Source organism: Corvus cornix, chromosome 7 (assembly GCF_000738735.6).
Source record: "Corvus cornix cornix isolate S_Up_H32 chromosome 7, ASM73873v5, whole genome shotgun sequence".
In the NCBI taxonomy this organism is placed as follows: domain Eukaryota; kingdom Metazoa; phylum Chordata; class Aves; order Passeriformes; family Corvidae; genus Corvus; species Corvus cornix.
In genome coordinates, this window is record NC_046337.1 from 19,468,025 (window position 1) to 19,493,492 (window position 25,468).

The window sequence follows — 25,468 nt, forward strand, 5'->3', positions numbered from 1 at the left end:
CTCAGAGACTGAGCATCATCTGCATTGTGCCCTGGATTAACAGGCCTCTTGTAGGAAGAAAACAATTGCTTTTCAGTATTTTAAGAATATTGTTGCTTTAAAAATAAATCTAGAGCTCAGCAGCATTGTCGATGCATGGATGCTGGTTGTATTTTCCTGACCGAAAAAATGTGTTGTGCAAAGTATTAGTTGCAGCATGGTAGCCAAGTTCTATGTCAAAGTGAAATGTATAGCTTCAGTGACAGTTCTGTAAAGATCAGTAATTTGTGTATTCTTTCTATCCTTTATACAGGCAGCACTTAATGAAGTACACACATTACTAATGTCCATCCTGCAGAGAAATGAACTGTGAAAAAACTTAAGTAAACAGGTTCCAACTGTTCATACAAAGGATTGCACAAGTCACACATTGTGTTTCCACAAAACTTTCCCCACAATTTGCTGCTGCTCAGCATGTATTTCATTTAGCTTCCTACAATTAAAATCTGCAAACAAAAAAGCTTTCCAGTGCTAACAGACTCATGTGCTTTCCCAGAGACTTGGAGCCACGTGTTTCGGGAATGGCTGGGTACACCACACCAATATAATATAAAGGCAACGTCAATCACCTTCTCTCACTTTTTAATAGATCCCCTCCATGATTCTTATTCTCCGTCACTAGAAACTTAAGATTAAAAGAACTTTACTATATTTCAAGTACAGTTTAATCCACTAAGATGGATCTCCTTCATAGCAATGGCGTGCTTATCATTCAGCATTTACAGAGGGACTACAGGGCTTACCAGGATTTCCTTAATTTTATGTCACATGTTGGCGATCCCCGGAATATATTTTCAGTTTATTTTCCTCTTTGGTTTCAGCTCAACCAAGTGGTTGGTACTAAAATGATATGGGTGGCAGTCATTGGTGATTGGTTCAACCTCATATTTAAATGGTAAGAAGTCGGATTTGTTTTAAAATTTGGTATTTTTAATAACAGTTTCTGTATGTACCTCAAGTTTAGAAAACTTTCTGTGAATAATCTACTAGTAGGCTTTCCCCGGTAATTAAAAAATAGGAATTCACAATGAAGATATTTAAGATATGTTTGAAATGGCATTGTGATAAGAAGAACCTGTAGAACTATTATAGAGTAGCTTTGGAAATATAGCTCTTCATATTCTTGTAAGATTATTTATGATGCTTTGCTGAGGCCTTCTTATGTAAAAATCTTTTCATTGAATTTCTGCTTCATTTTATTTTATTTTTTGTCAGGATTTTGTTTGGCCATCGCCCATACTGGTGGGTGCAAGAAACAATGATTTATCCTAATCAGTCAAGCCCATGCCTTGAACAGTTTCCTATAACATGTGAAACTGGACCAGGTAAGAAATGTTGGAGATTACCTTGGTACATTTAATAGGGATAGTGGCTTCAAGGGGGAGAGAATGTTACTTATGATGGTCTTATATGATACACAAATCTCAGAGCTCATGCATAAAATAGCACAAAAAACCATGTAGAGGAAAAGGAAGAAATACAATAGCTAGGTATTTGCTGTTATGACAAGAATTTTTACTTCATTGCCTTTAAAAGATGCGGGGGAGGGGGATTTGCTTTAAAAATAATTACTACCAGAATGAGCTGGCATATTGGAAAGAAATTTTCACAAAACTTGTGAAATACATTGTTTAATGTGTTCCAAGACTGAGCATGGGGCTGTTGAGTTTGGGGGCTTGTTCACTGTCAGCAGAAATGTTCAAACCCCAAAAACTGAGTAGGTAGTTCAGTGTAAATAACAATAGTCTCAGTAATTGATTAACATAATGTAACACAAGTGGAAAAGGGAACCCCCTATTCCCAGAACCAGAAACTGGCACTGAATGTGTGTGTGGGAGTATGTGTACAAATATATGGGGAAGAATTATTTTTGAAATGGTACCTTTTCAATGTATTTTGACTTTCTATGTCTCATTATCTTCTCTGTGGAACTCAAATGCAACACTGCTGAAGTTAAATGAACTTGTAAAACCCTAATATGTGAAATAAGATGAACTTGCTTTGAGCTAACTGAATTTAGTTTAATGCATTGTGCAATAAAATACTGACTGTGGAAATGATGAGCTTTGCATCTTGTCAATGCCACTGAAAGCTTTTAAGCAGTTTGCATAGCTATATTTTGTTAACAATATCCTGCATTACATCCCGTTGTAATTGTGAACAAGAAGCTTAAGCCCTTGTATGAGGCAGGGTTTAATAATGCCTGGTCTGTATGTGACCTGCAGTCTCTTTCACGTTAATTCATTTGGTACCTAACACAAAGTGTTAAAGTCCTTCAGATCTTATCAAAAGCCTTCAGAACGGAGCCCATTCAGTGCTGTGTAGATCCAAGCCCTGGCTCAGGAGACAATGTGTTTCATTTTGATTCATTGAACCAGAAAGCGTTTCTTCTTGTTACTGTCTTTCTGAAAGGTCATTCCTATTTCTGTCCAGTGGGTAAAACTGCCATATTGATTCCTTCTTTGCACTTAAAATGACCACGTTTTCTCCCACCTCCAGACTTACCCTGGACCATTAACACTGTCACTGACCTGTTTCTCATTAGCAAGAGGAGGTGCAGTCAGTGCAGCTGTTAAGCATTGTGTGAGCTTACGTGGTCCTTCACGTGCCTTTTAGATAGCAATTTATATTAAAAGATTAGAGAAGCAGCCACAGACATGAGGAAAGCAGATCCAAATACTGCTAGGATAGCCTGAACCCCAAACTCTGTGTCTCAGCAAAAGGGAAAGCAGAGGGAACTGTTCATATGACTACAGTTTAGTCAAACATCTTAGGACCTGAATTCGGTTAGTACTTCTGGAATTAACTGAACTGCAGCCATTTTTTTTCTGGTATTTTTAAGGCTTTAACAACATAAACCTTAATGTGGAATTTATGCTGTTTCTAGTAGGTAATTTACTGGTGAGCTATGAAATATTATTCCTAGATGACGTTTTCCTAGATGACAACAAAGAGAAGCTTTTCCAATGCTGACATACAACATTACTGTTTCCTTCAGTGACATTTGTTCTGAGGTTTAGGAGTGCACATTGGTTAGGAAATTAACAAGAGCTGGTAGAGTGACTCTAAATGTACTGCCAAGCAGAATAGCAAAAAATGAATCCAGGGAGTCAGAAATCGTTGTGCTTGTCCTGCCTAGACATTTTGCTTTGCTACTTCACTGAAATACTCTTTTACTCTACACACTACCAGATAGTGCTGGATCATAACACATTCTTGAGCCAAAATTATTTCTTCTGACAATGAAATAATGCTGTCAATTCTCTTTTGTCTCCACAGAAAGCCAAGATGTAAAGGCCCAGGATTTACAGATTCCAATGACCTGATTTTCTTTTTCTCCATTTTGATTCATTGAATGTAAATCTGGTGAACAGTGGAAAGGAAGTGACAGAGTAATTTTAGGAATCACTTCCCTTGCATCACGCCAGCATACCTTGTTTTTTTGATGATTTTCACAGTTGCAGGAACTTCTCTGTGGTTTCATATTGCTTCCAGTAAAATTAAAGTTTTTTTTTTTTAAATTAAAACAAATTACACATATATTATTGTAACCTGGACTAAAAAGAAGTCACTGTTGTTCTCTATGAGAGAGTGTTCCCTGTTACAGACTACTGTGGGTACAGCAATTAGAGCATCATTTCATGTGCCAGTTTCACTGACAATCTGTTTTTAATCCAGTTGATATTGTACAGCACCTTAAAATTTATGAAATTAATCAAAGTAAAGCATAAAGACACAGTTTTTCTGTGCTTCAGACACATTTCTAAATTTATAACGAGACTACCCAAAATGGTAATTACCTGGATTGTAATATTGCTAATGAGACACAGCTCACGATCGTTAACACCATGGTAATTGCAGAAGCAGATAAAAGGCAGTTTGGAAGTGCTATCTAAAGTTATACTGTTACTTTGCTGTAGAATGTTACAAAGAGCTAAATCTCTGTTGCTCCCCTTAATTATGGGGATGCTCATTCAAAACTTATCTCATGTGATACTCATATATAACTTCTACATTCCATGCTACAGCTCTAAGACACCCCTAGGTGCCTTTTTTTATTTTTAAGTCCAAGTAATGGGAAAATATTATGTTTTCCAATCAAGATTCCACCTCAAACCAATATAAGATTATTAAGCTGTTACCTTTTGATTTCAAACAAGTATGGATTCTCTGTAGATGAACCTTCTTAAAAATTCATATGGCAAAAATTAACTTTTGAGAAGCAGTTGACATTCTTTCAGCCTTTGTTAGCCATTTCCTTTCTAAATTATTAGGTGCCTGAGTAAATGCCAGTAGACATTTTCTGTATGACAAATGTCACAGTCATCATCCTTAAGTTGAATATTTTCTTCTTGTTTTTACTAGGAAGCCCATCTGGACATGCCATGGGATCATCTTGCGTCTGGTATGTAATGGTCACAGCAGCACTTAGCTACACAGTTAGATGGAAAGATAAATCAGCTGTTACCCTTCACAGGTCAGTGTCTTTCCATGATTCCAACTCATTATATTCAGATATTTCTTTATATTTGTGCTATGTTTTTAATGGACTTAATTTAAACAAATATTCACAGTCTGTTCTATCGTAAAAAAAAAAAACAGAAACCCTTTATTATGGTCTACTTCAGATGAAGAAAAAGTATATTAAGAGGATTTATCTGTTTGTATAGGCTGGTATTTATCAACTTACAGGCCTTGCATACAGTATCTTGGAAGCAGTTCTATTAAAAGTTGTGTCAAATCTTCAGTGCTGGAAATTTTTAATTCTATTAATTGTCATTATGTATTGGGTTTTTTTGGTTAGTAAATAAATGTTTTTCTTTGATGGTCATCCTTCTTAGCCCCTTTTAAAACAAGTGCACATAATGTTGGCGAAATTCACTGTAATGTGTTGCTCAGCTCTGTGGGAAAGTCCTGCAATTGCTCTGGTGGTTGTTCTTTCCAAGGCTGACAAGGTTGTTCCCACAACCTGAATTTTGTCATGAAATAATTGAACTTTTGCATATAGGTATGACTTCATAATGAGAAATATGTTTAAGGTACTAGTGCTAATTTAACCTGCCATTGATGACTTTCATCGTTTAAACCACGGAGGTGTCTTGGACCTGAAACTTCTGAGGTCTGTTCCTGTAACCACTCTTGATGTTTTAGTACTAACTGCTAGTTTTTTATCATCTGATTCCAAACTGTGCTCCTTAGTAAACCTCTGCCTGGGTAAAAGTATGAGCCTTACATGATGAGGCTTGGGGTAAGTAAGTAGATGAAATAGCTTGTCTTAATTTTTAAGTATCTTCCTTTTCCCTCTTAGACTAACATGGTCATTCCTCTGGAGTATTTTTTGGATTATCCAGATCAGTGTGTGCATCTCAAGAGTATTCATAGCAACACATTTCCCTCATCAAGTTGTTCTTGGAGTATTTGCTGGTAATACTGCTATTTTTTCTTTTCTTTTTAACCCATATGCAAATTGAGGGAAGAGATTTTTAGTAGTTCTACTCATCTTGCAGCCCCAGTGGTGCTCTCGGCTCTCTGGAAAATCAGGGATTTGATAATAGTCTAAAGGTAAAATTTGTGAGGTAGAACGTACCTGCTGCCTGTGTAATTCAAACAGCAAAGGGAGTGAGCACTTGTCCACCTGCCAGTTGATGCTGACTGTATTGTGTCCACACTGCCTCAGAATAGCTCTGACTGCTTTGTACTGGCTGCATCCAATCTTTAACTGTGCTGCCTGTGTGGAAGAGATAAGAGAGGAAGTTGCTCCTACATGGCTCTGACCTTTCCTCTGAGGAGGAAGCTATTTGGGTCACTTCAAATGGTGTCCAGGTGCAAACTAGCATGTGTGCAGTGTGGGCAAACACAGAGACCTGGGGACAATAAAGAAAAATTAAATAGCAGGACAAACTCCCCTGGGTAATTTAAGGTGCTAAAGCACATTTTTCAGAGTTACTTAAGCATATTTCAAATTGGTATTCAGAGAGTCCAAACTATGAGCAGTATCTCTAGTATCGATCTGATTTTAAGGAAGGTGACCAGTGCACTGAGCAGGGGCTTCCTGCTCATGTTCTCTTTCATGGGTGCAGTGCAGCCTGGGCAGCCCTGGCTAACAGCTTTCCCTCTTCACAACCAGGATAAAATGAGTACAAGAGAAGATAAGTGTGTTCTGTGTCTTTTCCTTCAACACTCAAAGCCTGTGTGGGAACTGGTGTTGAATTCTGCATTGCTGGAGCCAGTCTTTGAGTGAGGGACTCTTTTGGAAAAGGAATGTTCCAGTTTACATCTAATATTTGATAGGTTGTCATCTGGGAGATGCAGTCAGGCCTTAAGGTATGCCTCATATCAAAACCATGTAGTCCTTGGTATTTAATTTTTTTTTCCAAAGTGGCAGTTTTGAGTGGGAGGAAAGGTCTTGTAATGTACTGCAGAAGTGTTAAATTGTGTGTGTATATGTATATATATACACACATAGGTATTTATTACATATGTATATTCTTCTGTCTTCAAAAGTCAAATTCTACAGGGATGCTGTAGAAAATGCTGCTTCCAAGTACAAGTGTGTTGTTCCCTGTAACACTGAGTTTCTAATCCACAGGCATTCTTGTGGCAGAAGCATTTGAGCATACCCCTGCTATTCAGACTGCAAGCTTGAGAATGTACATCAAGACAAACTTGTTTCTTTTCATCTTTGCCCTTGGCTTTTATCTATCCCTCAAGCTTCTTGATATTGACTTGCTATGGTCTGTTCCAAAGGCCAAGAAGTGGTGTGCCAACCCAGACTGGATAAACATTGACACAACTCCATTTGCTGGATTGGTGAGGAACTTAGGTGCACTCTTTGGTTTAGGTCTTGGAATTAATTCTGAAATGTTCATCACAAGCTGCAAAGGTAAAAATAGCTGCAAGATAAGTTTCCGCATATTGTGTATAGCTGCTTCTTTAGCTACGCTGCAGCTGTATAATTTTGTTAAGATACCTACTCATACTGAGTATTTGTTCTACATTCTCTCTTTTTGTAAGAGCGCAGCTATGCCTCTGACTGTAGTTGCCTTGGTTCCATACTGTGTCCACTTGTTCATGAGGACAACTGAAAAGAAACTTAATTAGGTAAAGTTTCAAAATGGTTAGCGATGTGGGGATGGATGTGAACTGTTTAAGAACCCTCTGCAAAGGCATTTTTGCTTACTCATTTTAACCAAGGGGATGCCACTGCATCTTTGATGTACTCCTGGTAAGTAACCAGTACATCCAAAATCAGTACACTCAAGAATGACTTTGGCAGCTCAGAAGTATTAGTCGCTGATTTTGTTCCTAGAAATATTGCAAGCGCACTGCAGTATGGTTAGAAATGGCCCAATACTCTGGGTCATAACAAAGTTTTAAAGTATAATCAACCAGCTTTATTTAGCTATATGGTGGTCTTTTATTTCTGTCCATCTCTAGCTAGATGATGCTTCAAGCATGACTTGTACATAGTAATACTCGATATTTCATTTTTTTATATATAGATACTGTGTGTTAAACTGCTACATAATGGTGTGACAGTATCACACCACCTACGACTGTACAGCTGTACCCAGGCACTGTGAAAAAGGCCAGCATAGTTATAAACAAGGTTTCAGATTTAACTTATTGAGCTTCCTGAGCAAACCAGCTTCTGATTAAGTCAGATAAGAAAAAAAAGTTTATTTCCATTAGACTCTGTAGGATATATTTTTGCATTACTGTGTGGTTTTTGTCATTTTTACTTTTTGAAAGTGGTCACATGAATCATGAGTGATACAGATCACACCTACGATAGAGAAAATGCATAAATATGGTATAAAAATCTTTGGGTTCTGTACATCTACACAGAGCAACAAATGAAAAAAGTTGTCAATAATGAAATTATCTCAGTATATGACCTCAAGAATTTGTTCATGCTCCTGTATTGCAAAGGTAATTCTCTGCTAATTCTCTCAGATCAACAGTCACAAGCCTGAATCACTGTTAGCAGTTGTGTAAATCTTGAAAATATGGTTGCAGACTGTCACTTCAAGTTTATATTCTTGTCAGCTTTGTTTAACTGAGCACATAAGTAACTAATATGTTGAATATATGTTTACTATATAAAATGGATGTTCTAAATAGGCAAACAGGGGGGTACTTTCCATTTTTATTCATTATTTGGCGTCTATTGTTGTATATTCCCTTTCAGTGCATAATCTTTAAGCAATGTTTTGCTGATACCATCCTGTAATACTTAATACACAAGCTATATGTATACATAGGCTTAGTATGCAAGGCTATAATATGGGTGGAATGAGGGCTGCATATGTACGATCTGAAAGCAATAAGGCTTAAAAGATGCAAACATGATATTGCTTCTAGACTTCCAAATAGGTAGGAGATAATTGAAATGGAAAGAATCTTATTTAATTGGGTAAACAAGGTGAATAGTTTGGTGTTGGCCTTTGGGAATGAACAAGACACAAATTAAAGAAGCAAATCTGAAACAGGCATCCTTAGTTAAGAGCCTAGTAAGACTACCTTGACTTAAGAAAATTAAACATCTGCTTTTAACAGTCTGAGGACTGTTCTGCTGTGTGCATCTCCTGATATCTTCTATAATGGTTCTCTGAACTTTTTTTCCCCACAGCAGCTGACCTGAAACCAGTCTTTTCTATAATTGTGAGTCCTTAAGCAAAATTACTAAACTAATGGGACTAGACACAAATCATGAAGAACAAAGACAGCTATGACAAACACACATTTCAGCTGTGTTCACGTTGCTGTGTGCTTTGTTATTCCCTACCAGTGAGATGAACTACAGAGGCATTGCAGAACAGTAGCAGGTTGGTTGAGCTGTTGTTCAGTTCCTGGTTCCTCCTAGCTAGGAGTAGGGGATTCTTCGTGCGCAGCTGTCCAAGGTTCTCTGCAAGCAGCATTTGGATTTAGTGGTAATTTTAAGCTGGGAGTTATGGGTACATATCACATTTCTAGGCTTCTAATCACATGAGAGTCTCTGTTTCCCAGCACTGAGAAAGAATCTTGGTGCCTCTGTTAGGGTAGGCACAACCATAATGTAGAATGAGAGTTGGCATTTCTGCAGTATTCTTCTAAGCTCTGTACAGACATGTAGGAAGACATGGGCTCTCACTCATTTTCTTGTTCTATTAATTCACTCTGTAATTTCAGTGCTTCAGGGAAAAGGACACAGAACAGCTTCCTGTCTGAACCATCTCTTATTTTTTCTGCAACTATGATAACATTACTAAAAATAGATTGGTGGGAAATCTGAATAAATCTAGTGTAATTTCACGAGTAACTTCAGAAATTAACTGACTGCTAATGCAATGGCCATAAGACACCTTCTGAGCAGCCAACTGTATTGTGGTATAGACTTTTGTGCAACTGCTTGAAGAATCTCAAATGAGGGTTCCCAAACTTGCAAAGAGAGTCTTTTCCAGAGTGGTGGGATAAAGTGTCAAGATATAATCTTGATATTTTGATAGAATTAGAATTGAAAATCAGGAGGCAGGCATTTAGTTGGTGCAGTGAAATAAACCTGCATGTCCCTTACTCAGGCTTTAGTAAATTTATTGCAGTTGAAAATTACAGTTCAAACCTTATTTAAATAGACTGTGTGACCTTACTGAGAGCTCAAATCGTTAAACATTTAGGCTGTAATTTCACCAGGCCTTTGCAGCCCTTTATATTGTTAATATTTGGAACAGATACAGCACATACACACTTACAGGATGAGCTAATTAGCCTCATTTGGGCCACAAACCTTTTTGAATTAAGGTTTTCCTATGTAATAAAGAGGGTGGAAAGTGTGTGACAGATCCCCTTGCTCCCACTAGTAGGATCCTAGGAGAAATTTAATCTTTTATTCTTGACTTAGATATGTCCAAATAATTCTTGACTTAGAGATGCCTGTAATAGTACTGGGATAATGCTATTCCAAAAGTACTTCCATCTCTCTGCAGAAAGATTCTCATGACCCAGGAGTTATATGAAGTGAAGGTGTCCCTTGCTCCTCGTACAAACTAGCTGACAAGTTGTCTTTACATTCAGTTCACAACACTCTTGCTGCTCTGCAGCTTTCCTTTTTATCCTCCCGATTCCCTGTTTAGCTTTCTTGGTGGAAGGACTCTGGGCACAGACACACCGTTTCTACCCAGAGCAGTCCAGTTGAAGCAGGGGCTGTATTTGCAGAGCAGTTACTTAGGTGCTATCCCAAAACACTGTCGTGGCTATATCTATCCAGAGGAGTAGGGTGGTTGGAAAATGCAGCTGCCATAGACCATACAGAGAAGCATACAGCAGGAGACATCAAATGACACCATCTACTGGCAAGACAAACAACTCAGGTCTGGCTTGAAAGATGTAAGCAAATGCCTTTGGAATGGTTCGGGATTACTGTCACCAAGCCCCAGGGCTGGGACATTTTACCTGTGAGGCAGCTGCAGCAGCAAGACCAGCCCAGCTCTGTACTGAGCATTCCATCAAGGCTTGTTGCTCATGCCCAAACGTATCATGCACAGGTACCAGAGGTCTATAATCAAGCTCTTGTCAACAGCACGTAGGAATAAAGAGGCAGGAGGTGGCACCCATGAATGTGCAACTGTTTGTGTACATGGTAAGTGCATTCTGTTGGAGCAGCACACTTCCCAACACTTAGCTCTCGGTATTTCCTAGCTGCCTGAAAACAGGATCGTGCTAAACTGAGGAGCAGTAGCCCTATCACCCAGCTTGGGCTGTGGCCCTGTGCTCCTGCAGGGAGACAGCAGGCTCCTGTGCTGGCAGGGGCAAATGTCCTTGAGTTGGCCTTCTCAACAGCTCCATCCTGAACAGCAAACCCTTGTCACAGACATGATCCAATTACACAGAAATACTTGCTGGCTGCTGCAAGATACTCATGTGCTTAGCTGAAGGGTAAGAGAAGAAATGCTAGAGCACGAGAGCCAGTAAAAAAATACAATTTATTGGTTTAAATTGGGTCACAAAACTATTGTTCTTTAGGAAAAAGAATTATGAAATAAGTATACATAGTCACTGTAATTTTTAATAAAGAGTCATTTTCTATGGCCTTAAATGCTAACATTAATTAAATACCATATACGTATGTCTGCAGGTTATTGATAGTCACTCTGTCAATAGTTTCAGTCCTGAGGCATCAAACTACTTATTGCTCTGAAACATAAAAAGGCTAAAAAGATTAAAGCCAATAATGCAGCTTTTATCTTTTAATTTTCAGTTAAGGTTTAAAATACAGACTCCCTTGGAGAAATAGCCATTTCAGTGCTGGCTGTGTGAGTTCAGTAGGGTATGTGACAGTAACTCTGTTAATAGTTTTGTACAAAAGATGAAATTGGCTTTTGCTGCCTGGAATTAAGGGATAAATAATAAACTTTTTACCCTTACAGCTCTATTTAAGTACTGATACTGTTGCAATATTTTATAAGAAGTGGTGTGACTTCTTATAAAGCGAGTGGAAACCTGCCCACCCACCCAGCCCAGGTGCAGATTTTAAGACATGGATAATAACTTTTCCACTTAATACTCTATTGTTTAAAATCAATATTGAAATATTGAAACTGTAATCTGTACTTTCTATCTGCTTTGTCTCCAAGATCCCAGTCACTAAAGGAAAGAGTCCTGTTATGCTGCAGACAATAGCTGATAACATGTTCCAGTATTTGCAGTAGATCTTATAATAAACTGTGACAGATACAAGCTTCTCCCAGAAGAGGCTCCTTCCTGACCTTTGTCATTTATGAACACGTTGTTGCTTTGTTTATAAACCGTACTTAATGCAAAGAGCTAATTATGCCTATTTTTTCCACCTTTACTCATCATTGTCTTACCTTCTGAAAAAAAGAACATATCCATCACCATTTCAATAGAAGTGGTTTAAATAACTGATGATTAACTGTAGATTTTTACATTAATTTAACCAAGGCATTTATTCCTATTCAAAAATCTTTTTGACAGCTGATTAGAGTGATGAGTGTTAGCTGGAGAGTTGTGGGCTAGGAAATGATCCTCACCAGCTTCTGTTCCTTACTTTGGTTGCTTTCCTTACTTTTGGGGAGCTGCCTTCTTTGTAAGTACTGACTAGTTTGTTGAAGGGGCATGGCTGTGTCGGTGCTGCAGGTGCACACAAGGGAAGCCCAGCCTCCCCCAACAGCACCGCTGACATGTGTGGTACAAGGGGGTGAAAGAGTGGGGCTTCTGCATGCAGAGGAAGGGCCTCTGCTGTCTGGTCTGCAGACCAAACATTAGGACAGATTTGATCCCTTCAGATGTACAGCATCACTTGTGGAGTTGTTTTCACTCATTCAGCTTACCGAGAGAAAGGGCAGTTTCCAGAACACCAGAGCAGAGTCTTCCTTGATTGCTAGCTGAGGCATGACAGGACTGAACAGTCTGACTGCAGGTAGTGACAACTCCCCAGAAACAATCTTTCCCATTTTCAGGATTTTTTTCGCTTATCAGTGGGCCAAGCTACTTCCTGAATGCATCAGGCTGTGCTTAGTCCCTTGCATGTGTTGGACAAGCGTGTTCGATGCAGACAGCTACATACATTCAGGGTTCCACAGATCTCACAGTATCGTAGAGCACTCTGTAGCACAATGGAGCACCAACACACACATACCTACCACAAAGTATTGGCTTACAGAAATCATTCAAATTTAGAATCACAGTAATTCAGCTAATTGGGGCTCCAGTAGTAACAAGCTTCCAGTAGGCTCCTTCCATGGCCATCAGTTCATCATGAGTGCCCCTTTCAATGACAAGTCCTTGTGACATCACAGCGATGATGTCGGCGTTCTGGATGGTGGACAAGCGGTGGGCAATGACGATGCAGGTGCGCCCTTCTCTGGCTTTATCCAGCGCTGCCTGCACAGTCTAAAGGCAACAGACAAAATGTCAGAGTGAAAATGTGCAAACTGAACAGGGCTCAGAGCTGGAGGAACCCAATTGCTTTAGATTAATTAACTGTATTGTGCAACACTTGTAAAAGGACAATGAGACTAAATCAGAGGGTCTGATATTGATGTGCTTATCTGGGTCATGAACTCCGTGTACCAGCAGTACAAACAAGGGACAGCTAAACATAGACAGCAGTAGAAATTAAGGAAGGCCTTTACTCTGCTGACATGCTAAATGTCAATGGAATGCTTTGAAATCCAGGCAATTAGTATCCTCATTTCTGAAAAAGTGCTGCCTCTCATGGGCAGTTTAAGAGCACTTGGAGCTGGCTACTTTTTCTTACAGCTGTACCTCTTGCACTTTTTGGAAAGATCATTACAGGTGAAAGTGTTGAATTCATAATGCAATCATGTAGTGGAGTACGTTGGCATAGCTATAGAACACAAAAGGTATTGTATGTTTTAAGCCATTGTGTTAACTTTCCCCTATTGCTTATCACTACATATTTACCTTTTCACTTTCGGTGTCTAAGGCAGATGTCGCTTCATCCAGTAATAAAATTTTAGGGTCTCGTATGATGGCCCTTGCTATGGCAATGCGTTGCTTTTGCCCACGAGACAGCTGGGATCCTTGAGCCCCAACATTAGTTTCGTATTTCTGAAAATTTTAAAAAAGGAGTATTTTATTCAGATGTAAGTTAAACACACAAATATGCAGCCTAAAGGAAGAGCAGGAGAGAGGCAAGAATGCTAACCACCGCTGCCTCCTTGCAGAACCTGGGAATGCAGAAACACAATACAGCAGTACACATGTTTGGGGAGAGGTTTTCAAGCCATGCCTTGTCTGCACATGACTCTGAGGCCCAGACAGCACAATGATGGGCCTGGAAGAAAAATGTGATAGCAAGGTGTTGGCTGATTTGTCTGAGGCAGAAAGAATTCTCCCTACCCTAGATTTGGGAGAAGAGGCTCAAAGTGATTTAAGGGCTTTCTAGAAAAGTGCTTTATTTGGGTGCCTAAATTGTACCCATACCTTATATGTTCTTTTTACATTTATATTTTTTCAGTGCATTTAAATACTTCTTAAGTGTACATAAGCAGCCAGCTTCAAATAGTTTTGTCTAGGTATCATTTCCTACTCACAAGGCAAATCTCACACAGCTGGGAACAGGATTTATGTATTTGCCTACTGTGTAAGAATTCAGTAGCAACTCACACCCAAACGCTCAGGAGCACAACAAATGGTCACAGCACCTTCTTTGATTCTACTGTCACAGCTGTAAAAGGACATAAAAGATGCACGTGTGTAGCAACTTGAACTGGTTTCAGAGCAACTCCAGCTGCAATGAACACTGAGCAGCCAAGGCCTCGCAGGTACTTACATTAGGCAGAGACATGACGAAATCATGCAGTTGAGCCTTCTGGGCCGCTTCTATGACTTTTTCCATTGTCGCCTCTTTTGTGTTACTGCCATATTTGATATTATCAGCAATGCTGCAGTCAAATAGCACAGGTTCCTGTGACACTATTCCAATTTTTGATCTAAGAAACTGCACATTTATGTTCTTAGAGTCATGTCCATCTATTAACTATGAAGAAATGGGAGAAAACTTGAAACATCTATACAAAACACCAGCTTGCAACACCCAAATAGTTTATAGCAAAACGAAATTATTTAACCATATCATTAAAGCACAAACACAACTGATTTAAAGTGATTGGTTGAATTGCTTATATTTGACTCCTTTGTGCATGATGTGTATTTTGTGGTATGGCTTTGATCCATACCACAAAATACACTAGACCAATTGCTCAATTTTAAGTCCTAGTGAACTATTTAATTGCTTGAGGTTAGGCACATGCTTTATTGCCTTCCTGACATAGTAATCACCACACAGATTTTTTCCAGAGAAAGAGAAATAAATCTAGATGGGTAAGTATTTACATTAGGAAAACATATAAAAGCTTTTTAAGCTGTCAGTAACTGAGTAACTGGAAGTTAAATCTAGACAAATTCCAGGCTCTTTGTTGCTCCATTCAGACTTGATTTTGCTTGCGCTCTCACAATGTACAGCACACATTTGTATATTTCATTCAGAAGCTACCAAGGCAAATGCCTATGGCCTACATAATGCATGATCTTGCACATAATGCACAATTCCGATCTTGTCTGAATATGTCTGAGATAATACTTGGGAATTGTCCAAATAATCCACATCTGTCCTTTTGAGAAGGAGCTGAAGCCTCAGGCTGCACATGTACATGCCGCCACTGCTAGGCTGCACAGTAGGACACAGGCAGAAGGCCCTTGGAGCACAGAAATCACATTTTCTCTGCTTACCACGCTTCCTTTCTCAGGGTCATAGAAACGCTCCAGAAGCTGGACACTGGTGCTCTTACCACAGCCACTACTTCCAACAAATGCCAAAGTCTGTCCAGGCTTAACAGATATAGAGAGTCCTTTCAGAACCTGAATATCAGGCCGAGAAGGGTATGTGAATTTACAGTTAAGAAATTCAATGCTTCCCTTGAAATCATCCTGGTGAAAACAAAAAAAAAAGGAGAAAGATGTTCCTGTGAGCTCGAGCTCAACACTGAATTGTAAAGTACAAAACAGCTCTTCCTCAGATTCATTCTTGCATCTTTTGCTTAAAATATGACATTTGTGCTTATGAAATTATCTCAGTAAAAGGGAAAAAACCATACTGGAGTGGCTGTCCTAGAGGTGAAGCTATTAGTCATAACACTATTTCTCTGCTTACACTTCTCTGCATGGCAGTGGTCAGAGGCATCAATTGGAAATGGTATTGTCTTGCAAATGGGTAAGTTTTTAATTTTAATATAGACACTGTGTATAAAATAAAGAATTTCAATTTTCTGGGTGTGACTTTTCAATTCACCAGAAACTGAGCATTTTCATTTTGTCTGACTCAACAATTCTTTGTCTCTTCATGAACACCCCCCATCCATTTGATGTGAATGGAAAAACCTCCATTATAAACCAGCAATAGTCAGGTTTGTCATGAACTGTAAAGCAGGAAATAAGAACTTGTGATTCTGTGAGTCATCCAAATCAGTTCCATTCCAATTTACAGGAGTTTTACACTAACAAATTCCTACTGGCTGACTTTGTACCACTCTTGCTGTCTAGTACAAAGTTTGCTTCCAAAAGAGCAAAGACAAATAAAAATTTTACAATCAGCATAACCTTCTTGTAAAGCACTGATCCTCGTTGACTCCTAAATCATTAGTGCAACTTCCATGCCTGTAGTGAGCTGCCTGACATCACAAATTACTCATCTCCACTCTTACCCATTTTTCCCCTTTTTCACTGTAAACACTGATTGTAGGAAGACGATCAACCAGTTGAAAAAAGCGTGCAGCAGATGTTTTGGCTTTGGCATAGTTTGGGGTATAGGAAGAAGCTTTTCCCAAAGCAGTTCCACTGGTGACAATAGCAGAAATCACCCTGGGGGGAAGGGGGACACAGTCATTCTTGGGAAGCCATCAGGAAACTGAACACCACACCGAGTCTAGAACTTCTAGAAACCTGTTTGTGGCTGGGCAGGCTCTCACCTGAACACAAAGCTGTAATGGAGTCCTTCAGTGTCAACAAGAAAGCCCCCGTATCGGTAAGAGACGGCGTTGGCAATGAACACAATGCTCTGGGCAAAGCCAAAGCAGAGTCCATACACATGTGCTTTTTTGATTGCAGCTTTGTAGGGCATATCCAGGTGCTTCTCAAAATTGTCAATAAACATTTTCTCTTTTCCTATCCCAGCTACCGTTCTGATGTTAGAGAGAGCTTCACTGGCAATCTGGAAGAGAAAAAAATAAAAATGGGTAAAAGCTCCTAATTTTTACTTGAAAAAGTAGAGTGTGCTCTCACAAATGCATGATTCTTTCATGAACTCAGGACACTGATGCAATATATAAATTCATTCAGACATGATACAGACTGGCCCAAAAATCAGCCAGCCTAAAGAGAACCTTTCCTACAAGCAATTACCTATTGAGATCCTCAAGAGCAATGCTCTGCCTGCTCCACTGGAGCTGTTACTGCAAGCACGCTTAGGCAATCAGGCACATGCTCTTGCTTGTGATTTATTCCACATAATATGAATAAATGTGATGTCCACAAAAGGAAAGATGGTTTTAGGAACTTCTTTGATTGCATGGATTTATTAATTAAATATGTTTGTTTTAATTGCTTTGTGTTACTTTTAGCAATAGTCAGAGAAAGAGTTAAAAGGGATGCTCTCCCCAACTTGCTTCATAAATTAAACCCACTTGAATTAAGTAAGTTTCCTCACCTGCTTACCCTCCCTCCCTCTCTGATGTCCAAAAGGCTGATGAGATGGAACATATAAATCATCAGTGACACATTTCCAAGATTTTTACCTTTGTACATAGGCAAAGAGTAAGCAAATGCTTGTCTATGCACATAGAACAATGCAACACAGGAAATGATGAGATAATCCCCACAGAAACTTGTGTGGAACTTTAATTAATTGTAGGCTTCATAGTGTAATTTATTGCCAGTCAGAATTTCGGTTTATGTCCCAAAGAAAATAGTACCACAATTTCATCTACAGAAGTAAATTGACAGCTTGTTTGGTCCTAATTTCACCTTTTTAACCTCAAGTAATTTTATTAAGAAATTGTTTTAAAATGCTGTAGTTTGCTTGGACTTTGATAGTAGATTCATAATGTAACACATTCCTTTGGGAAGCAAGTGTGGTATATAGCTTATGAATTATTTTCAGCACGTAGGAAAAGATCGGAATGTAGACAATATAGACAATCAGAAATCCAATTTCAGGGTTTTTTTTTCCTGGCTAAAATTAAGAGTCAGTGTCTTGCATTATCATTCAATGTGATGGAGCAGGTAAGTAGGTACTGTGAATTGGATTGTGCAGACTGGGCTTTTCCATGTTTAGCATGGCTGATGAGCAATCACTTTGGAAGAACTCAGTGTTTTTAGCATTTGGATGCAGTGCTGGCAAATAAATTAGAAAATGACACCAGACACAAACAGTCATCACCAAAACTGCTGAAGCAGTGTCTTCTTCATCACAGGCTCTGGGTTGTTTTATTGAGTAAGAGCTGATGCCTTGACTCATTAGTGAAGTTTCTCTCCTTGTTAAGAAGTATTTTGATTAATGACTTTTGTAAATAATTAACCATTCTGGGTGCAGGCAACTGGTCAAGTCCTAATTATTAAGATGTGAAGGGCCAAGAGCTTAATTCTTAAGCTGGTATGACTCACCAAAGGAACAACTGTCCTCTCTAAAATCCACATACTGATTTGTGGTTCAGTGCCAGACTCTCAGGTGTGAGCATTTCTAGGTGAAAAAGTATCACTGCTTTCTGAGGACAGCATAATCCCGGGGCATCAACAAAAGGGTGTTTAAATAAAACCCAGCAAAGGTGAACTGGCCTGCTGAGAGATCAGTGTCTACCACTTCAGTGCAATAACTTTCGAAAGGTCACTCACGTTCCATGCAGCGAATGCTTCTGCAGTTAGGGAGTTCCCAATGGTGTTTCAATGGTTTGACAAGCTGAAATATTGCAACTGAGTCACAAAGCATTTCCAGTTTCATGACATTTGAATTACTCATGGTCCCCAATGACTGATTTTTCATCTACCCGTGACTGCAAATATAAATTAGTCTTTAAACAGCATTACCCGGCCAGTAGCTTCCAACGCTTTCTTGTCCTGTGAGGCAAATCCTGTCAGCATTTTAGCCTGCACAGCTCCAGATAAAGCCAAAAATGGCAGGAAACACATTATTACCAAACTCAGTTTCCAGCTGAAGTAGAAGGCAATGATCATGGCCACCCCAATGTTAGTAAAGGAATTGACAATCATTCCTATCTGTGATCCAGTTGCCTTTGAAGAAAAGAAACAGACATGACTGACTTATACTTCAAAAACAAATTGAACAAATCTTCCTATAAAACTTTAGAAAACTCTATATTAAAGCAACATAAGGCACTAACAGCTACTAACTGCACTGGAATTTAGCCAGTTTGGATATACTGTTTCCAAGTAATTGTATCAACAGGAGGACTGCAAATGTCCAACATTCCTTTGATCAACCAAATCTTCCATTGATAATTCAGATTGTTTCTAGTGATTGTGAGAAAGATGATCTATTGAAATCAATTGCCTTGGGTCTCTGGAGAAAATTCATCTGAATACATTGTTTAGCCTCTACATTTATCCATCTAGATACAAATAATCAACTGGACCCTTTTGTAACTTAGCTATTAACAACAAAGCCTCAGCTGTGCTAAAATCAGTAAGCAACATCACTGGAAAGGGATGAAACAAAGTTGTATTTCTGCCTATCCCTTTATTAAGGAAAAAACTTAAATACAGCTTTGACATCATCCGTATTAAATGCATTTGTCTGCTTCTTATGTACTTCAACAATGCTTTTTAATAGACTTATTTACTCAAAAGTCATTTTCTTCCATAGCAGTAAACAGCACCCTAAATAGGACTTATATTGCTATGTATTAGAATAAAATAGTACATTTGATATCCTTGATGATTTTTAGTCAAACTTATTTGCAGGGTATGAACTTGGCAGCACAAAATGCTCATCATCTACTCCTCCTCTGATCTGCAGCAAGGTCTGTGTCAGGCAGTGAAAGGTGCAGGGCACTGCTGCTCAGGCAGCTCTGGTCTCCCTCATCTTCTGCAAGCTGTGGGTTGGATGGCTGTGCCCCACTGCTCTGCCTGTGCTTTGAACAAAGATGTCCCTTAGAAGGCTATTAAATGGTTCAGTCAGAGGTTTACAAGTTTATGTATTTCAATTAAAAGATGCTCTGTAAGTGCCTGTGAGGTTTGCAGCTGGTTTCTCTGATTCTGTAGAAATTTCTGCTGATAGGGGTTTTGGAAAGCTCTTCCCTAAAATCCCTGTCAATAGTTTTTTTAAACTAACTTACAATCTTCAGTGAAGCTGAAACATGACAAATTTTGCAACAAAAGAAATCTGTGCATCTCCTTCCTAGTTTCTAGAAAATTGCTTGCATTGGAGCCCAGCAAAATGGCATCTGACTCACTTCTACCAAAGGATCAGTTCAGATAGGTAACAGATACAGCTCAGCACGATTTAACCCTCAGCCACTAAGGAACACAACACATGCAGTTAGTGTCTCACTTTCCCAAATACTGAAACTGGCTGCAGGATTCCCAGTTGGAGCACCAGCCAGTACTGCAGATTGGTTTTTCAAGTGGGTTGTCAGTTTAGATCAAAATTGCCACAACATGCACAATACCATGCTGAAAACTGGAAAACATAGTTATTAATGACTGTCAGTAACATACTATTTAAACATGTTTTTGAAATAAACACTTAAGCATTGTGGCAAAAAAGCTAATTCATCTCCAGAAAAAAAGATCAAACTTCTGCACTGGGTGTTCCTTCCCATTCCATTGTTGGTTGGTATTTTATTGATTATTGTGTTTTGTTTGACCCTATTTGTACTTTTAGGATATACCACATACTATTATTTGTTCCATGGTAGCAGTCTGTGATGAATAGAAGTAGCTTAATTGGCTTACCAAGAACAGAACTACACTGACCTGGCTGATTGCACGGTAGCTAATCTCTGTTACAACATGCCAAAATAGACCTTCAATCAGTGCTTATAGTAAAATGATTCATGAGGTGCCAGGTCTTACCCCTTGGACCTGTGAGGCATCTGTTGCAAGTCTTGTAGTCAAAGCACCGGGGCTGTTCTTCCGGTCATCAAACCAACCAATGTCTTGCCCCAGCATAGCCTGGAAACCAATTTTCCTTAACCGCCTTGTAAGCAGCTCACCAGACTTGGCAAAGGTGTATCCCTGGGGGGCATGAGAATAAATAAAGATTGTACAGAGAGAGATACCCTCCAAGAAAGGGTGCAAAACCAAAAATACGTATTGCTAAATTGGACTGCTATTACCTGTAGAAACTGTGTGAAAAATGAAAGAACTCCGACTAAGACAAAGAGCACACAGACGCCATTGATCTGGTTTTTTTGGTTTTCTTCTTCAAGAATGGAGAAGGTCTTTGAAAAGAAATAAATAGAAATGTCAGTTTTGCTGTGTGTGAAGTTTCTTCTTGACTCCCAATTGCCAAGTGCAGAAACCCACCCTAGAACCAAAGCCAGAACACAGAGCTCTCCCACTCTCACCCCCTGCAAAGGTCTGATTCCTTATTTTTCCTAAGGTGAGCCTGGATTAAAATGTAATGGGTTTTACTCCTTATAAACAAAAAGTTCAGTATACTCAGTGTCTGCACACACTACTCCTATTTGTGGCCCATCCCTGGTTATAATTAATCACACATCCCCCACTGTAAACAATGATAACCAGAGAACAGCAATGTAATAAACAGCATAGCAACAAAGCAGCAATGCGGCAGCATCCTATCTCCTCTCTGCTCTGCACCAATTGCAACTTTATTAGGCTGTACAAAATAAAGTCTCTAAATAATTATACCCCAGTGTGACTCCCTGCACAACACTTAGAGATGCTGTGATTGCCATAGGTAGGCTCCAAGAGGAACCTACTGTTTTCCTGAAGGAGTGTGGATACAAGCCATTAACTTACTGCTGGGCACCTGAGAAAAAGCATTAGTGCTTAAAGGGGAGCCCCTCCACCCCACTCAGTACCATGGCATTTTCATTTTTTAATATCTGGTCTTTTTCAACACTCGCCAATGTTACTGGCTGCTGCTGAAGAAATGGTCCAAATTCGTCCTTTAGCAATTCCTTTCAATCAGAGTTTACCTATCTGAAGTTCTTTATCTGAACTATTTCTGCTGCTTCCAGATAGAGGTCAAAGCTCACATTTGTACTTCTCCACTAATCTTAAATTAATTCTCACTGGATTTCACAGGTAAAATTACTATAAATTGTCCAATCTCTCAGTCTTATCGGCAAGGTGTAATTAAACATAACTGACGCATTCAACGTCTGCCTTTATCAAAACCAGCCTAAATTCTTCTAGGTGACTATTTAACAGTAGAAAGAGAAGGAATTTTCATTACAGCTACAAAATATAAAAATTACGTGAAAATAAACTTAATTACTAGTCTTAAAAGGTCAACCCATGCTATTTTTTGTTTGAAATGAGCCGTACCTCAAAGTAACAGAGAGGAATTAGAGAATGAATCTGAGAAAAAGAAATAGCTGTTCTCTAGTGGGAATTTCACTTCAAGTATTTTAACTTTGTACGCCAGTGCCCTGGCAACAAAATAAATCCTGCAGATTCCAAACTGATAATAGCATAACAGCCCTTAGTGTTTCAAGCTATCTTGAAACCACGCTGTCTTATCTTTAGCAAGTATATTACTGTCTTAGATGAATCTTTGTTTTAAAGAAAAAAAATCACCAGGTATGTTTTAATCTGTCATAGTAAGAATAAAATATACAATGATCTGTGGCTGCTCCTATCCCCTTCATGAAATCCACTGTACATTCAGTAACTCGTGTTTGATCGCAAACTGAACAGGCTGTTGAGCAGATTTAATCTATCTTTGTAAGTTATGTGTCTAGGAGAGATACCACTGTTTCGGTTTTGTTTGTTGGGTTTTTGTTTGCATTGTTTTGAATTTGTTGGGGTTTTTTTCTGTGGGAAATATTCTACTTAAATACTTTGACAGAACGAGATACAAGGTGCACTCATAAACTGTGTCCTATGAGGATTCCAGATTTTAGAATTGCTGTGGTATTGTGATGGTATTTTCTGTGTCATCATGGTGTGCAATATCTAGACATGAATGGGAAAGTGCAGTTCATAGTAGTGGACATGCCAGAAGCAGAACTGGCCTAAAACATAATCAGGGGAATAACTAACAACTCCTCATTGCGAGTATTTGTTCATGTTGATGTCATGCAATTGCAGTGCTGTGGTACTTTTTTGTATGAAAAAATATCAACAAGATCTCTGTTGAAATTAACTGGAGTTCTAATGAATACAACTAGCAAACAGTAGGATAAACACAGTATGTGATGGATCATGGTAAATATGTAGTTGTGAACTGGGATGAAAAACACTCCTCTCCAGAGATACTGATGGCTTTTTCACAAGTGTCCTGAGTGTTGTGTCTGCACAGTCATCCAGAAACACTGGGATGGCCCCATACATACACTGGTCAAACTTAATATTTCTTCTTTTCACACTTTGAAATTTTTCTATCTAGTCAAACAAATAAATGTCAAACACAAGACCGAGCATTGCAAACAGATATAAATGCTTTCCCTAGGACCCTACAGTGAGTTCCAGTAAGTATTTATGCTTGTTATAAAGAAAATTTTGTCCACTGCTTCTTTATGGCTGGATGGTCGGCAAGATTAAGTAGGATTCCTCATTTCAAGAAAGTCGAAGGCAACACAGTTTCTGATTTCAAGAGGCTGGATTCATATCCACGCACCATGAAAGGTGTTCATGAAAAGGGAGAATGCTGAGAGCCTTTGTGTTAATATTCTATCCACGTCACCCACATTCAAAGTGGTTCCCCTGCTTTTTCTTATGCAAGAAATATGTTATGAAAGGCCTTCCCAGTTCCTGTACCCCGGCTCTCCATTGCACCTAGATAAAGGCTGACAGAACTACAATGTCTGCAACACACCTTGAGCATTTCTGATAAAGACAGTTATTGGTCAGCATGGGAGTCCCCTTGCAAGCTTTAAATTCAAGGAAGAATGTGCTTAAGAAAAGGATGGGAGGAAGTACGTTCTTACACTCTCCCTAAACTGAGAGCAAAACCAATTTATAGTCCTGCAGAAGGAAATTTGGATAACAATCATCAGGAGGAGATCTTGGTATTGCAAACAGAGGATTTTTCCCCCCCTTATAAGTCTGTCCTGTAAAATTGAACTACCCCATTCTGCAACCATCCTAACATGCTCAGTTATGTTTTTAATCTGTGATCTTTATTAAAAAAATAACACCAATCATGTCAACATGCAGCATGGACAATAGTATCAGGTTTATAAACAGAAAGATTTATTGCTGAGATGTCCATGTTCAGATCATATAAGTCTCAGCAGTTTTAGTGTGGACTATAATTTATCTGGAGCCGAGGACTCCATGCCCAATAGCAGTAAGAGCACATCTTTCAGTTGAGTTTCACTGGAAAGGATCCATACTCTGAGACAATTCCACAGGGAGAACCAAAGCATAAGTAAAAGAAACTACTGAAAACTTTGTTCAAAAGGTATATACACAGTATTATCCAGTTCTTCACTGACTTTTTGGGACTGATTTCTGAAAACCTTCAGGGCAGACTTAGCTAAATTTATCCTTTCCCCTCATAGGTGTGGGGATTTTTCCCTCACTCCCCAGCATATTTGTCCCAGAGTACAAGCCCACATGTCTGACACAACAACATTGCAGATATTTGGACAGATCTGAAAGCAGATGTATGTTCCATCTGCCTGACTGCCTTGGCACCAGGTAGAAATATTTTAAATTAACGAAAAACGCATATTGGACTTTCCTCATGTTCATTATGGCTTGCTTTTCCTTGCAGCCTCTTTCCTTTGATAGACTGAGGCCTTCAAGGGTAGGAATCCATCCTTGTTGATGAAGGTATTTAGCATCTTGCAGGATGACATCAGCCCCAGACCTCCCAGGGTCTAGAAGACCCTTCTCTACAGGAATCAAATGTTAGATTCACTGTGGAGTGTGTATAGAAGTGTCTCACCTGCTGTCTAGTGAAAGCCACAGTCCTTAATATGAGCCTAGACACTCAAGAATTGTTTGGAGGTGGCACACCTATGCCTAAAGGCCAAGCACATTGGGCAGAAGTGCTAAGTGCATCAACAGGGCCTGGAACATCCTTTATTCTTCTGCTTGCAGGATCTTACTTAGCAAATGTCAAACTGCAAGTAAATGTGATTCAAAGACCTGAGCAGCTTTCCAGAGAGAAATGTCTAAGCCAAAGCAGTTCCCCCAAAAAAAAAACAGCAAAAGGTCAACCTTTCTTTTGTTAGATTGCTGGCACTGCTCTTAGAATCCTTTTCTACCAGTAGCTCAAATGCTGGGGCATTCATTCATTCATTCATTCATTGATTCATTCATTCATTCACTTTTTCCTGCCTGTAAGGTTTTCAACCTCCAATATCTGTCTACTCTTTAGGACATATATTTTGGCACACGCGTACCTACCCTGACCTAAGCAAGTGAGTGCAAAGCACAAGTTTTATCCTACCTCAGATGGGTACCAAAACCACAAAAAACCAGTGGCCTTCCCATTTTATTTCCAATGAATGTGTCATTACTTTACTTAATGGGATACAGCATGAACAGATGGGTTTTCTCTAGCCTAATTCTTGAAAATTTAGGACACTTTCCTAGGCACTAGTTAGAGCAGCACTGAGTATCTTCAGGCAGCCCTCCAGTTTCCCACCAACTTGGCAATTATTTCCCCAGAAAGCTTTTATACAAAAGGGGAAGCATCCTCTTTCTATCACAGCAAGTTTTTGAAGAAATAAACACTCATGGCTGAACT

The 25,468-nt window shown here is 39.1% G+C and overlaps 2 protein-coding genes across 4 annotated transcripts in view; one reads left to right on the forward strand and one right to left on the reverse strand.

Annotated features, from left to right (window-relative positions):
• The first annotated feature begins 87 nt into the window (after positions 1-87).
• On the forward strand, positions 88-10,987 carry G6PC2 (glucose-6-phosphatase catalytic subunit 2). The gene is made up of 5 exons (XM_010406830.4): positions 88-934; positions 1,255-1,364; positions 4,405-4,516; positions 5,348-5,463; positions 6,629-10,987. Exons 1-5 carry the CDS (start codon positions 717-719, stop codon positions 7,138-7,140), a joined length of 1,068 nt encoding a protein of 355 aa, XP_010405132.3. The 5' UTR covers positions 88-716; the 3' UTR covers positions 7,141-10,987.
• Positions 10,982-25,468, reverse strand: part of ABCB11 (ATP binding cassette subfamily B member 11) — a 43,448-nt gene continuing 28,961 nt past the window's right edge. For all 3 annotated transcript variants that reach the window (XM_019290237.3, XM_010406828.4, XM_019290238.2), the window contains 9 exons: positions 20,913-21,017; positions 20,650-20,811; positions 18,643-18,846; positions 16,530-16,771; positions 16,266-16,422; positions 15,295-15,492; positions 14,336-14,542; positions 13,465-13,611; positions 10,982-12,930 (listed from right to left, as the gene is read on the reverse strand). In XM_019290237.3, coding sequence (XP_019145782.1) covers positions 12,730-12,930; positions 13,465-13,611; positions 14,336-14,542; positions 15,295-15,492; positions 16,266-16,422; positions 16,530-16,771; positions 18,643-18,846; positions 20,650-20,811; positions 20,913-21,017 — 1,623 coding nt within the window. In that variant the 3' untranslated portion in view covers positions 10,982-12,729. The remainder of the gene's footprint in view (positions 12,931-13,464; positions 13,612-14,335; positions 14,543-15,294; positions 15,493-16,265; positions 16,423-16,529; positions 16,772-18,642; positions 18,847-20,649; positions 20,812-20,912; positions 21,018-25,468) is intronic.

Bases quoted from the DNA above. Each gene is read 5' to 3' on its own strand.
- G6PC2 (XM_010406830.4), top strand. From the start codon at position 717: ATGGATCTCCTTCATAGCAATGGCGTGCTTATCATTCAGCATTTACAG. The intron at 1,365-4,404 runs GTAAGAAATGTT...TGTTTTTACTAG, and splicing joins AACATGTGAAACTGGACCAG to GAAGCCCATCTGGACATGCC. The intron at 5,464-6,628 runs GTAATACTGCTA...TCTAATCCACAG, and splicing joins TGTTCTTGGAGTATTTGCTG to GCATTCTTGTGGCAGAAGCA.